The sequence below is a fragment of the Hyperolius riggenbachi genome, chromosome 6 (assembly GCF_040937935.1).
Source record: "Hyperolius riggenbachi isolate aHypRig1 chromosome 6, aHypRig1.pri, whole genome shotgun sequence".
NCBI classification, from domain to species: Eukaryota; Metazoa; Chordata; class Amphibia; order Anura; family Hyperoliidae; genus Hyperolius; species Hyperolius riggenbachi.
In genome coordinates this window covers 31,874,872-31,890,161 of record NC_090651.1, presented here as the reverse complement: position 1 = coordinate 31,890,161, position 15,290 = coordinate 31,874,872, and the positions used below count along the sequence as shown (strand labels likewise).

General features: G+C 47.5%; 1 protein-coding gene across 1 annotated transcript in view; it reads left to right on the top strand.

Moving 5' to 3' along the window:
* Window positions 1-15,290, top strand: part of RAB3B (RAB3B, member RAS oncogene family) — a 180,522-nt gene that overhangs the window by 22,173 nt on the left and 143,059 nt on the right. The window contains exon 2 of the mRNA XM_068239074.1: window positions 5,069-5,296. Within this exon, the coding sequence (XP_068095175.1) occupies window positions 5,069-5,296 (228 nt within the window). The remainder of the gene's footprint in view (window positions 1-5,068; window positions 5,297-15,290) is intronic.

Here is a 15,290-nt window from a genome sequence, read left to right as displayed (position 1 = left end):
AGGCAGAGTCAGCTGTGGTGCCTTAATGGCGGGCATGCTGGGAGCTCTGGTGCATTAATCGGAGTTATGCTGGGTGGCCTCGATGTCGGCATACTGGGTGCTTTGGTGCCATGCTGGGCATTGTGATGCCTTTATGCGGGCATGCTGGGAGTTGTGGTGCCTCAATGTGAGGCCTGTGGGAGCATGCGAGGGGGTCCACTAAATAGTCAGGAAATGCTATGGGCATGGCCGTCCGCAGAAAATTTTCCGGGGGGGGGGGCAAAAAGTGGGGAGTAAAAAGCGGGGCATTTGGGCTGCTGTTGAAAAAGTGGAGCTACGTCATGCCGAAGAATGGGTGTGGTCATGAACCAGAATGTGGGTGTGGTCGTGGGTGGAGACAAGTTTACATGAACTAAGCAATGGTGGGACATTAGATTAGGACAGTGGTGGCGAACCTTTTGGAGGTCGAGTGTCCAAACTGCAAAGTCACTTTACTATCACAAAGTGCCAACAGCAATTTAAACTAAATACAAACGTTTTAACTCATACATGAACATTATGGAAAATTAAGTTGAAAATAAACTGTGAAGATAAACAATTTCATCCATCGTACTCCTGAAAAAAATGTATTCATTTTTTTTAGAACCTCCCCAGTTTCATTTTCTGTTTTAAAAAGCGGAAAAAGTAGGTTTAATGCTATTGTCTCATAAGATGATGATTCAGCTTTTTCCATAGTCTCGCAGTTAGCAATCATGTGACCCCCAACAAGACAAATTCAGCAATCATGAGCCCCCCCCCCCCCCCATCAAGACAAATTCAGCAATCATGAGGCCCCCAACATGACCAACTCAGCAATCATGAGGCCCCCAACAAGACAAATTCAGCAATCATGAGGCCCCCAACAAGACAAATTCAGCAATCTTGAGGCCCCCAACAAATCATGAGGCCCCCAACAAGACAAAGTCAGTAACCATGAGGCCCGCAACAAGACAAATTCAGCAGTCATGAGGCACATAAATAGACAGCTTTTCACATAAATAGGCAGAATGCCCCCTTAATATGTAGACACCTCTCACCTGGCAGCAGTTCCCCAAAATACACTCAATCTGACAGCAGTGGTTCCCCAAAAATAGGTAGCCCCAGGTCTATAGGTGTCTCCAGAATAGGTGGCCAGCGGTATAGATGTCCCCAGAACTGGTAGCCAGGCCCAGGGGTAGAGATGTCCCCAGAACAGGTAGCCAGGGGTATATGTGCCCAGTATATGTAGCCAGGGGGATATGTCGCAGTATATGTAGGCAGGGGTATATGTCCCAGTATATGTAGGCAGGGGTATATGTCCCAGTATATGTAGGCAGGGGGATATGTCCCAGTATATGTAGCCAGGGGGATATGTCCCAGTATATGTAGGCAGGGGTATATGTCCCCAGAAAAAGTAGCCAGGGGTATATGTCCCAGTATATGTAGGCAGGGGGATATGTCCCAGTATATGTAGGCAGGGGGATATGTCCCAGTATATGTAGCCAGGGGGATATGTCCCAGTATATGTAGGCAGGGGTATATGTCCCCAGAAAAAGTAGCCAGGGGTATATGTCCCAGTATATGTCGGCAGTGGTATATGTCCCAGTATATGTTGGCAGGGGGATATGTCCCAGTATATGTAGGCAGGGGGTATATGTCCCAGTATATGTAGGCAGGGGTATATGTCCCCAGAAAAAGTAGCCAGGGGTATATGTCCCAGTATATGTCGGCAGTGGTATATGTCCCAGTATATGTTGGCAGGGGGTATATGTCCCAGTATATGTAGGCAGGGGTATATGTCCCAGTATATGTAGGCAGGGGGTATATGTCTCAGTATATGTAGCCAGGGGTATATGTCCCAGTATATGTAGGCAGGGGTATATGTCCCAGTATATGTAGGCAGGGGGTATATGTCCCAGTATATGTAGGCAGGGGGTATATGTCCCAGTATATGTAGGCAGGGGGTATATGTCCCAGTATATGTAGGCAGGGGGTATATGTCCCAGTATATGTAGGCAGGGGGTATATGTCCCAGTATATGTAGGCAGGGGGTATATGTCCCAGTATATGTAGGCAGGGGGTATATGTCCCAGTATATGTAGGCAGGGGGTATATGTCCCAGTATATGTAGGCAGGGGGTATATGTCCCAGTATATGTAGGCAGGGGGTATATGTCCCAGTATATGTAGGCAGGGGTATATGTCCCAGTATATGTAGGCAGGGGTATATGCAGGGCCGGCCCGCTCATGAGGCGGGGTGAAACTTTTGCCAGCTTTTCACATAAATAGGCAGAATGCCCCCTTAATATGTAGACACCTCTCACCTGGCAGCAGTTCCCCAAAATACACTCAATCTGACAGCAGTGGTTCCCCAAAAATAGGTAGCCCCAGGTCTATAGGTGTCTCCAGAATAGGTGGCCAGCGGTATAGATGTCCCCAGAACTGGTAGCCAGGCCCAGGGGTAGAGATGTCCCCAGAACAGGTAGCCAGGGGTATATGTGCCCAGTATATGTAGCCAGGGGGATATGTCGCAGTATATGTAGGCAGGGGTATATGTCCCAGTATATGTAGGCAGGGGTATATGTCCCAGTATATGTAGGCAGGGGGATATGTCCCAGTATATGTAGCCAGGGGGATATGTCCCAGTATATGTAGGCAGGGGTATATGTCCCCAGAAAAAGTAGCCAGGGGTATATGTCCCAGTATATGTAGGCAGGGGGATATGTCCCAGTATATGTAGGCAGGGGGATATGTCCCAGTATATGTAGCCAGGGGGATATGTCCCAGTATATGTAGGCAGGGGTATATGTCCCCAGAAAAAGTAGCCAGGGGTATATGTCCCAGTATATGTCGGCAGTGGTATATGTCCCAGTATATGTTGGCAGGGGGATATGTCCCAGTATATGTAGGCAGGGGGTATATGTCCCAGTATATGTAGGCAGGGGTATATGTCCCCAGAAAAAGTAGCCAGGGGTATATGTCCCAGTATATGTCGGCAGTGGTATATGTCCCAGTATATGTTGGCAGGGGGTATATGTCCCAGTATATGTAGGCAGGGGTATATGTCCCAGTATATGTAGGCAGGGGGTATATGTCTCAGTATATGTAGCCAGGGGTATATGTCCCAGTATATGTAGGCAGGGGTATATGTCCCAGTATATGTAGGCAGGGGTATATGTCCCAGTATATGTAGGCGGGGGTATATGTCCCAGTATATGTAGGCAGGGGGTATATGTCCCAGTATATGTAGGCAGGGGGTATATGTCCCAGTATATGTAGGCAGGGGGTATATGTCCCAGTATATGTAGGCAGGGGGTATATGTCCCAGTATATGTAGGCAGGGGGTATATGTCCCAGTATATGTAGGCAGGGGGTATATGTCCCAGTATATGTAGGCAGGGGGTATATGTCCCAGTATATGTAGGCAGGGGGTATATGTCCCAGTATATGTAGGCAGGGGGTATATGTCCCAGTATATGTAGGCAGGGGGTATATGTCCCAGTATATGTAGGCAGGGGGTATATGTCCCAGTATATGTAGGCAGGGGTATATGTCCCAGTATATGTAGGCAGGGGTATATGCAGGGCCGGCCCGCTCATGAGGCGGGGTGAAACTTTTGCCTCAGGCGGCACATTTCTAGGGGCGGCATCCGCCTGTCGGTGGGTGCGGGGAGCCGGCCGCTGAGCTGGAGGGGTAGCGGGCAGGACGGGGGTATTGGGCCTAGCGGCGGGGAGGGGAGTCACTTCCTGCAACGCCGTCCACTTACAATACAGTGGGCGGTGTTGTAGGAAGTGACGTCAGTGGAGCGCACGCTGGATCGAGCGAGGAAGAGGTGAGTCCTCCCCGCCCGTGCCTCTTACGAGTAGCGGCTGCTTCTGATCTATTTAAGGCTGGAGGGGAGCGCAGTTTGGGGGACCCAGGCGAGGGAGGGGGGGATCCGACCCCCCCCCCCCCTCCCCGCCGCTAGACCCAATACCTCCGTCCTGCCCGCTGGCCGCTACCCCTCCAGCTCGACGGCGGCTTTTTTCAAAATTTGCTTCAGGCGGCAAAAAGTCTAGGGCCGGCCCTGGGTATATGTCCCAGTATATGTAGGCAGGGGTATATGTCCCAGTATATGTAGCCAGGGGGATATGTCCCCAGAAAAAGTGGCCATGTGTGCAGGAGGAGGGGAGCAGCGGAGAGAAGAGGGAAAGCTATGGGCACTCACCTTAGAGGGCTCTCCCTCCCTCTCTCGCTCTCCCCTCCGGAGTCCGGGAATGAAGTGTGCAGCGGCTGGCAGCGGGCGGAACTTACCTCCTCTCGTCGCACGCGCCGGATGGATTAGCCGCTACTCTGGCCTGATCCAGACCAGAGTGCGGCACCAGAACTTCCGGCGCAGGAGCGAGAGGAGGTAAGTTCCGCCCGCTGCCAGCCGCTGCACACTTCATTCCGGAGGGGACAGCAAGGGAGAGAGAGCCCCCTAAGGTGAGGGAAGGGGGGGGGGGGGGGGAGACGTCCGCCCTTCCCCACTGTGCCCATAGCTCTCACTCTTCTCTGCGCTGTTCCCCTCCTGCTGGCTGCATGGGCACGCGGCCAGGGGGGGGGGGGGCAGCGGGCGGCCAGGCTCGGGCAGATGCCCGGTTTTGCCATATGTGCGGACGCCCATGGCTATGGGTGAACTGCCATACGACCTGGCATCAGGCCAGCCTGCCCACCAAAAAGCCAGACCAGCCAGCACAGAAGCCAGGTAATGCTGCCTAGTTATGTTTAAGTGACACTGCCTATTTATGTGATATGCTACCTTTTGAAGAGGGGGCTTCATCCAACATTTTTCTGGGCCTATTTAGATTTCTGTTAAGTTGATGTAAATTTGGCTCCACCCATGACCATGCCCACAAGCTGGTGTGTGGACACACCCATTTTCCAGCTGGAGTTCCCAAAAGTGCCCTGGAACTCTTAGGATCCTAGCAACGCCCCTGACACACACACCTCTGCCTACCCCCTGCAGTTCCAGGAGCTGATACCATGTGGTTCTGATCATAGTCACAATCCGGGAGAGTCTGACACCACTTCCACCTTCTTGTGTCTTACAGATGGCCTCAGCCACAGATGCCAGATATGGGCATAGAGATGCGTCCGACCAAAACTTTGACTACATGTTCAAACTGCTTATCATTGGGAACAGCAGCGTGGGCAAGACCTCCTTCCTGTTCCGCTACGCCGATGACACCTTCACATCTGCCTTTGTCAGCACGGTGGGAATTGATTTTAAGGTGAAGACCGTTTACCGAAACGACAAGAGGGTAAAGCTACAGATCTGGGTGAGGATTTTTTTTTAATTATTATTATTATTAGATTTCAAATCTCACACAACCATTTCTGGTTTGAGTTATTTTTTTCCTCTTTAGTTTCCTATAATGCAAAGTGTCAAAAGGAGCATTTTCCTCAAAGTTTTGCAGGGACTGCAGAATATTTTTGACAGTACTTTTTCAGTTGCAGAGTGCTGCAAAGTTAATTTTAAAGAGCAACTGAAGTGAGAAGATTATGGAGGTGGCCATGTTTATTTCATTTAAACAATACCAGTTGCCTGGCAGCCCTGCTGGTCTGTTTGGCTGCAGTAGTGTCTGAATAACACCAGAAACAAGCATGCAGCTAATCTGTCAGATCTGACAATGTCAGAAACACCTGATCTGCTGCATGCTTGTTCAGGGGCTCTGGCTGAAAGTATTAGAGGCAGAGGGTCAACAGGGCTGCCAGGACCTCTGGTATTGCTTAAAAGGAAATAAACATGGCAGCCTCCATATATCTCTCTCTTCAGTTGTACTATCTTCACTATCGCGAAAAATTGTTAAATACGTATAAATATATACAAATAAGAAGTATGTTTTTCAGAGTAAAATGAGCCATAAATTACTTTTCTCCTATGTTGCTGTCACTTACAGTAGGTAAATAGAAATCTGACAGAACCAACAGGTTTTGGACTAGTTCATCTCTTCATGGGGGTTTCTCAGCAAGGCTTTTATTCTTTATATAGACATACCCTTTTCTCCTATGTTGCTGTCACTTACAGTAGGTAAATAGAAATCTGACAGAACCAACAGGTTTTGGACTAGTTCATCTCTTCATGGGGGTTTCTCAGCAAGGCTTTTATTCTTTATATAGACATACCCTTTTCTCCTATGTTGCTGTCACTTACAGTAGGTAAATAGAAATCTGACAGAACCAACAGGTTTTGGACTAGTTCATCTCTTCATGGGGGTTTCTCAGCAAGGCTTTTATTCTTTATATAGACATACCCTGAAAAGGATTTATACAATGATGCTGGCCAGCTTCCCTGCTCGCTACAGTTTTTTGGCAATTGGACAGAGCAACTGCCATACACTAAGTGCTTTTGAAAATAAACAAAACCCTGTAAATCCCCCATGTGGAAATCCGCCAGCCCAAAACCTGTCAGTTCTGTCAGGTTTCTACTACCTACTGGGAGATCTTGTTCACACTAAGGGCCCATTCACACTAGAGCGTTTTGCCGGCGATTTTGGCAAAACGCTCAAACGCTAGCGCTTTTCAAAGCGCTAGGGTAATAAGTCTATGGGGCTGTTCTCATTTGGGCGATTTGCACTAATCGCCATAAATCGCCCCAAAACGCTAAATGCAAACACGTAGCATGCACCATTTTCAGACGATTTCCCAGCGATCGCGTTTTAGTGCTATAGAAGTGCAAAACATGGTCGCTAAAAAATCGCCAGGTGTGAATGGTGATTTTTTTTTTGGCGTTAATCGCCAAAAAAACGCCAGAGCAAAACGCTAGCAAAATCGCTAGCGTTTTGCAATCAGCAAGTGTGAATGGGCCCTGAGAACGTTTTTTTTTTCTTTTTTTTTTAAAGAGCTGGCGATTTTTAAAAATCTCCTTAAAAGCGCTTCTGCTATGTTGCTCTGTGAGTGATGAGCTTTCTATCGAATTGCAAACGTGACTCCTGCACTATTTTCACAGCGTTTGTGATTCAATAGACAGTATAGGGAGATCGTTAAGCGCTTTTTCAAGCGCTTTTAAAAAGCAATTTCTCAAGTGCTTTTAATGAATAAATACATTGGGCTCGATTCACAAAGCGGAGCTAACCCAGTTAGAGACTTTAGGCGTGATAACCATTGCACCACGCTGGTGAAAAGCCAGTTTAGGAGTGATAAGTTTAGGAGTGATAAGTTTAGGTGTGATAAGTTTAGGCATGCTAAGTTTAGATAAGTGTAGATAGCGTGCAAAGTCCCGCACGCAAAGCAGCGCCATTAAACTCTATGCGAAGTGCACCAGACTTTGCTAGCGCAAAACTTTTGATCAGCTGTGCACTGCGGTGCTAACCCAGTTGGTGCTTAAACTTATCACGCCTAAACTTATCACGCCTAAACTTATCACGCCTAAACTTATCACGCCTAAACTTATCACGCCTAAACTTATCACGCCTAAACTTATCACACCTAAACTTATCATGCCTAAACTGAGTTTAGGCGTGATAAAGGGCTTTTCACCAGCCTGCTAACTGTTAGCACCGCTTTGTGAATCAGGCCCATTGTGTTTTATTCATTTCCAGGGCAAAGAGTTCACTTCCTGACATCAAACATTGCTACACAAAAGCGCTTAGAAAAGCAGTTTCAAAATAGCTCAATAAATCACTCAGCGATAGGAGCTATGAATTACTGCAGAGAGATTTCCTGCAGCCCTGCACTTCACCTCCCTGGGATTAAACGGTGTAATTTCACCTCCTGTCCTCCCGGTGGCGATCTACCTCTTTGGTGGGATTACCGCTGTAGTCATGTGACAAATGGCGATCTCACCTGAGGGAGACAGGCTGCAAGCATCCAGATCCTGGGGAGTTGAGTTACAACCGCTGTTTCGCTGTGTTCCTATACCTCCCAGCCAGGCTCGGGATTACTGAGGACAAGCTGTTTGTTAGATTTTTAGAGAGCTCCTATTATGGGAATTTGTAGTATAGTATATATTGTTATATTTACAACAGCGGCACAAAAAATGTTTCATAAACACAGCACACTACGTGTTTACAATTGCAAAACTGCATTGCAATCACATCACACTGATAATGTCCCTGTGTAATTTCCTTTATACACTCCATGTTGCATTTCGTGATCAGAAACGGATCACAAAACAAACAAAAATTGGTTACATTGTGAAACATCCCTAATTAACTTTATGCAATTTTTCTGCGTTTCCATTGGCCTGCATTGAGACAGGCATTGCACGTGATGCAGACCTGCTTTTTGAATTTTTAACGCAGAAAAATGTGTACAATGGCATTCTGTCTTTGAAGTGCGGCAATCGTGATTCCAGAAATGCTTATTTCAGACATCAGTGTAATGCTGAATACACACGGTTCGTTCCCGCATCGAACGCGCCGCTCGATTCCCGACGAATCGATTATTCCCGAACATTTCCGAGCGCATTTCGATGATTTTTAGGTCGATTGCCATGTAAAGTATGGCAAATCGACCTAACGATCCATCGAACCGCGAATCGGACATGTCGGAAATAAACGAATCGAGCGGCGCATCGACGGGAATCGAGCGCGGGAACGAACTGTGTGTATCCAGCATAAAACCTCGCCTTACTATCGTGCAGCAGATGAAGTAGCAGGACTTGGAGAGACTGTATCTCCTGTTTACACTCTGCTGGATCGGCTGACGGGCCTGTTTTATGTCTGCTCCTGGCATATTGCATTAGGTCTGGCAGAGGAAGAAGCATTTGCCTTATATAGGCTGCAAACTTCTACACAAGTCTGCTGACTTTACTAAAACCCAAATGGGGGACTTTTTTTTTTTTTTTTTTTTTAACTCCACAGCAGGGGGAGCTAGTAAGGGCCTGAGACTGAGCACACTGTCCCATTATAATGCAACACAGGGGCCCGTGCATTTCACAGACAATGCATGCCAGCTGTGTTTTTGATTCAACTGCGAAGGTGGCTACCAGGGCCGATTCCAGACTTTTTGCCACCTGAGGCAAACTTGTGAAGATGCCGCCTCCCTTTCCCCCCTGGGGGTAGTATAATTGCCCCCAGGTATAGGTAGCCTGGAGGGGGTAGCAGGCAGGAAGGGGGGCAGTGGGCACAGCGGCGGGGAGGGGGGTACAGTACAGTGGGCGGCATTGCAGGAAGTGACAAGAGGTGGAACACACACTGGAACGCGGAAGGAGGTGAGTCATCGTTTCCCCGCCGGCTGCCTGACCACACTGCGGTAATAGCTGGAGGGGGAGAGCGGACGGGGGGGACCCATATTAGGGGCGTCCATCCCCTTCCCCGCCTCTGTCCCCACTGCCCCCCTTGCTGCCTGCTACCCCCTCCAGCTCGGTGGGCCCCCCCTCCCGTGGCCAGGACGGTGCCGCCCCCCACTTCTGCCATGCCACTTGAATAACCCACCTCACCCTGCCTCATGGGCAGCCCGGGGCTGGTGGCTACATCACTCTGTATTTTGTTTAATAAATCCCATTCGCCCATGCTATTCAACACAGTATGCTCCCTTGCCGCTCCCCCATTGCAGTGGCAATTGGTCTCAATGAGGCTGGCCACACTACCCGCAGTGCGATGCAATAGAAGAAGCTATGATTAAGGGGCCATGAGCTCCGATACGCTTGAGCTTTTTTACTTTTTGTACCCACTGATGTAACAATAAATGGAGGACTTTTTTCACCCAGCCATTGGTGTAGCGGAATTTTCCTTCTCTACTAGAAGAGTTCATGACAAAGCTCGGGTGATGCAAACTTTGCAGTGTGTTGCCGCACAGTACGAGCGTTTCAGCGCAGCAAGCCATTGCATAGGAGTCTATGGCACCGCAACAATCTGTAATAGAGATTGCTGCAGTAGCAGTGCGGTACACGAGTCAATGGGGGAAATACTTCCTGTCAAGCAGCGAGCACATCACTGTTCAGGAGGTGGCGCTATGCATATTAACCTGTTTTCCACGGGGTAATAAGAACGTGCCATTAGCGTGCTGCAATCGTCCTGCCACAAAAAGATCACACCGCAATAAGGGCTTGATTCACTGAACCGTGATCACTGATATCACGGTCTCGCTAGCCTTTTACACGCGTTATAACGCGCGTAAAACGGTTTGCGTGCGCTAACACGAATTTTGCGAAAAATTTAGCAAAAAACATTAACGCGACCATAATATCAGTTAGCACGGTTTAGTGAATGAAGCCCTATATGTGTAACTATCCTAAATAGTTCTGCCAGTTTTTATATGACTAGAAAATCACTGACTGGAGCAATCATGCAGCCAACGAAGCGTTAGACCACCAGACCTGCCTGTTTGTTCCAGGTCAGTGACTTACCGGAGAGTGAAGCAAGATGACAGCCCTGGAACTTACACCCGTAAAAACAGGTCAGCAGGGATAGCCTCTGTATTGCAGTGCTGAAAGGTTCTCTTTAAAATCTCACCCATCAAATCTAGCGACCCGAAACGTGAGAGCTTCCATCGAGGATCTATTCTAATGCTACGTACACACATGCGACAACGATCGTTCGTTAAGAACGACGAACGAACTTTTAATTGATGAAAGAACGACCTAAGTAAAGATAGTTTTAAAATGTGTGTAACGATCTGATCGTTAGAACGAACGTTACATCACAGAAAGCAACTATTGCGCCTGCGCATAAAAATGAGAAGTTCCATGGAGAAATAGTGAAATGCGCATGTCAAGCCTAGTACGAACGATCGTTTCCAACGATGTACTACTTTTGCAAACGATCGTCGTTGGTTAAAATCCGCCGAGACAGAACTTTCTTTTGTAGCGATTTGGCTCGTTCGTCGTTTGCCTTAATAGTCGGTGGTTCGTTTTTTGTAACGATCGTCGTTGGTAAAGATCGGGGAACGATCGTTACAAACGACTATAGTCGCATGTGTGTACGCACCTCAATGCATATTCTGCTGGGGAGGAGAAGGAGATTCTCAGTGTCTGAGTGGAATATGTGCAGCCCATTATCAGGGTGTATAGTCCAGGCAATTAATGAGCACATAGAGTGGGCCTGGGATCACCCCGGCCACCACCTTTGCCCTGTGCGGAGCGTCTCCCGAGCACCGAATGCTTCATCTCCTGGCCTGATTAGCTTCCACATGTCTGATATGAAGGCATGACATCACTGCTGCCGCCAAACGCATCTAACGACAAAAGAACTGATTCAATGCCCGTTTTAGGTTTCACATCTATTTTTTGCTTTGCGGTAGAGATCTGATACCCCAGCTGCATCCCTGCCGCAATGCAAAAAATTACAAACCTATGAGCCTGCTATACAGTGCACCGACAGGGTCATATACCTAGCCCCGCCCCCTGCTCAGCAACTTGGAATTCCCACCCGTCCACCCATGTTTGGCGCAATGCACTGCACTCCATCATTTACACTATGCACTTCGCCCATAGACTACCATTACCCCAAGCACTTGTTGTAAGGCGATATTGCCCTTGCGTTGGATCGCATACTTCCAGCACACCACAAGGGACCGCAGTAAGAAGCCTTTTCCACTAGCAAACGCGATCGCAAGCGCAAATCACCTGCGCTTGCGATCACGCAGGCTCCTTTTTCCACTGTCGGCGTTCTGCTGTACCGACGCCGTCAATGTATTGCGATTGCGTTGAGAATCGCGCAGGACGGCGATCGCGTTTTGTCAAAAACGAATCGCGATCAAAGCGCCGTAGTGGAAAAAGAGCACCGCGATTTACATGTTATCGCGGTGCTCTAGCGATTAGAAAAACGGCTGCGATGCGCTTTTTAAATCGCATCGCAGCCAGTGGAAAAAGGCCCTAAGGGCCTTTTTCCACTAGCCTGCGATTTGAGATTTGCTTCTGATCGCAAATCGCAAGGTACATTAAACTAATGGAAACTGCAGCAGCAATTTCCATTAGTGCGATCCGATTGCGATGCGATTTTGGTCAAAGCGCAATCGTCGTCCTGCCGCGTTTTGTATGCGATTGAGCTGGACTATAATGAGTATAGTAGCTCAATCGCAATCGCATGGTGGAAATTGAATCGCAATCGCATTTCATAGTGGAAAAGAGCCCTAAGTGTGAAACTCTCCATAGACTTGCGGCCCCTCCTGGCAAATTAGGGTAATGCAACGCAGGTTTAGCCTGCAAGTGTAAGGGCCCGTTCACACTGCACGCGTTTCCAGCCGCGTTTTGGAAACGCGTGCAGGTGGCCAAAACGCACGACATCAGACATTGCATAGAGTGCAATGTCTGATGTTCACACAGCATGCGTTCCGGACCTATGCGGTCCGGGAACGCATGCTGCACGCAGATTTTACAAAAACGCGCGGCTGTCCCATTCACTTTTCAGTGATGGGATCAGCCACGCAACGCACACAAACGCGGACATGCGTGCGTTCGTACGCGTTGCGGTCCGCATGCGTTGCGGTCCGCATTTTGTAGTCTGAACGGGCCCTCAATGGGCCTCAGCTTGATGTCATTTTTTTTTTTTATTCTTTTTGCATTTCTCAATGTCACTCTGTGTATGTGAGATGTTCTACACATGCAAGCTATTCAAGCAAACCTGCGAGATTGATACATTTTTAAAAAAGTACAATACTTAAAGGGAATCTGAAGTGAAAATAAAATTATGATGTAATGAATTGTATGTGTAGTACAGCTAAGAAATACAACATTAGCAGCAGAGTCTAATATTGTGTCCAGTACAGGAAGAGTTAAAGTGAACTTAAACCAATGAGTTTTACTTACCTGGGGCTTCGACCAGCCCCTCCCGCAGACGTCCTCTTGTGCTCGCACTGGTCCTCTATTGCATGTGTAGGACTCTATTGTGGCTGGGAATGCAAGCTAAACCACGCCTGGCGAGGGCCACGCAGGCACAGTGGCGCACCGATTCCTGGACTGTGAGGAACAAAACAGCTGCGGCGGGAGATACAGACACCAGTTTAACTGGAAAAAAATATTTATTCAAACAACTGGCAACGAGTTCTGCGGGTCATGGCACGCTTCCTCAGGTCAATACAAAAAATGCCTTAGCAGCACAGTATATAACCATATATAGTTTTGTCTCCTTATACCTAATGATACTGCACCATTGGGCTCCTGGTCTCTCTACTTCTTGTTTAGGTGCTTTTGGTCCCTACAAGATCCACCAAACCCCTTCTATGGCTTCTTTGGGAGGAGGGAAAGAGGGGTTTTTACACTTCCATCTGGTGGTTATAGGTGTATGGGGTGGAGTTGGTTGCTGTTCAGCTGTTGTGGGGCCTGCAGACCTAGGTACACCTGGGCAATAGAACTCCACTGCCCTCACTCCACCCCCTTTCCCCTACACCCCCCCCCCCCCTCTCCATGGATATGAATGGACATAGCACCATACAGTCACATGTACAACATACAAGGTCATGGAGCCCATTAGTCTATTGCTCTCCTGTCTTCTGTACATTAGTGGTATGACTGGAGGAATGTCCATTCATCCAGCTGCCTGCAGAAGCCTTCTTCCAGAGAGATATTAAGTGCTTCCTGCTAATTCCATTTCTGCTGTCCTCCATGTGATGGTTTAAGTGCAGTTATTAATGGACATGTTCTGTGCCGGTCGCTTTGCTTCATGTTCTGCCTCTTTATATCCATTATGATTCTGTGTTCTACACAGGAGAGCAGAAATTGGCATTCTGGTTATTAGAACTCCTTTTTTTTTTTTTTTCCCTATTTTTTTTTTCTTTTATGTCTTTCTTGTAAATTAAGTATAAGTGGGATGGTCCACCCTATCTTTGAACACGCAGGACTGTTCTGTTGTATTTGTACTGGACCCAGGCACAAGGACCTCTTAAAGCAAACCTGTGTCTTTAAAAAACAAAACGTTGGATACCAAAGCAGCGGGAATCCTCTGGCAGGGGCGTATCTGGGAAACAAAGAGCTAACACTGAACAACACTTAAATTGTTTTGATATGGTGAGATATTGTGTAGGCTTCAAGATCAGTTCCAGAGCCTTAAAGAGACACTGAAGCGGAAAAAAAAACCTATGATATTATGATTTATATGTGTAGTACAGCTAAGAAATAACACATTAAGATCAGATACATCAGTCTAATTGTTTCCATTACAGGAAGAGTTAAGAAACTCCAGTTGTTATCTCTATACAAAAAAGCCATTATCTCTACAACTTTCAAAAGTCGTGGAGAGGGCTGTTTTCTGGCTTTTATTATCTCAACTGTTAGTTAACTATTTACTTTTCCTCTGGCAGAGGAGAGTTCATTAGTTCACAGACTGCTCTGAAAGAATCATTTTGAATGCCGAGTGTTGTGTAATCTGCACATATTAGAGAATGATGCAATGTTAGAAAAAACACTATATACTTGAAAATAAAAATATGAGAATATTTTCTTTGCTGCTAATCTTCTAGTAATTATTCATAGTACACAACCAATTCATTATATCATATATTTTTTTTCGCTTCAGTGTCTCTTTAAGGTGCCCATACATCAGGAAAATTGGTGGCCAATCGACCATCCAATTCGATTATAATCGAATTGGATGAAAATCGTTGCCGCCAAGTGCAAGCCCGACTGACAAAGCGACCAATTTCGGGATAGAAAGATGTTGGGCCATAGTTGGTTGGTCGGGTGTACGTCGTCGATTTCCGAGTGAGCGACGAGGCGACAAAACCCCCGCTGCAATGTATAAATGTGCCCCCCCATGTGCATTTATACGTTACCTGTCCTGTTGCAGCCTCCGCGTGGTGTCCCATAACCTCCGGGCGGTGTTCCGTATGCACTACTGGCGCATAGCATCTGACGTCAGACGCTATGCGCCATTAGCATGTACAGAGAGCCACCCGGATGTTACGGGACACAGTGCAGAGGCTGCAACAGGACAGGTAACGTATAAACGCACATGGGGGCCACATTTATACATGGGGGGGCAGCGGGGCTGGCACGGGGGCAACGGGCTCAGACGATTCCCTGAATATTTCATGCTGAAATCGGATGGGAATCGGCCTGTAGTGTATAGGCAGAGTTGACCAGAAACTAATGTATCTTCAATTAGAGATAAAATGTGTCTCTTTGTAGAAGCTGCATTTCCAGTCTCAAGGCAAATGGATGCTGTGTGTTATTTACCTGCATACAGGTGCTTCTCTTTTTTCATCCTATGATTGCTCTCTTATTTGAATCTACCTTTAGCTGGCATCAAGCTGTGCCCTGTTCAGCCAAGTTTTTTTTATGTCACCGCCTGGTAATAAGGTTGATAAATGTAATCTTGGTTTTTCTGCTATCTGGGTAACAGCCTTGGCTCTCTCTTTCTTCTTCCGGATTCCCCAATTACCTTTTTCTGCTAT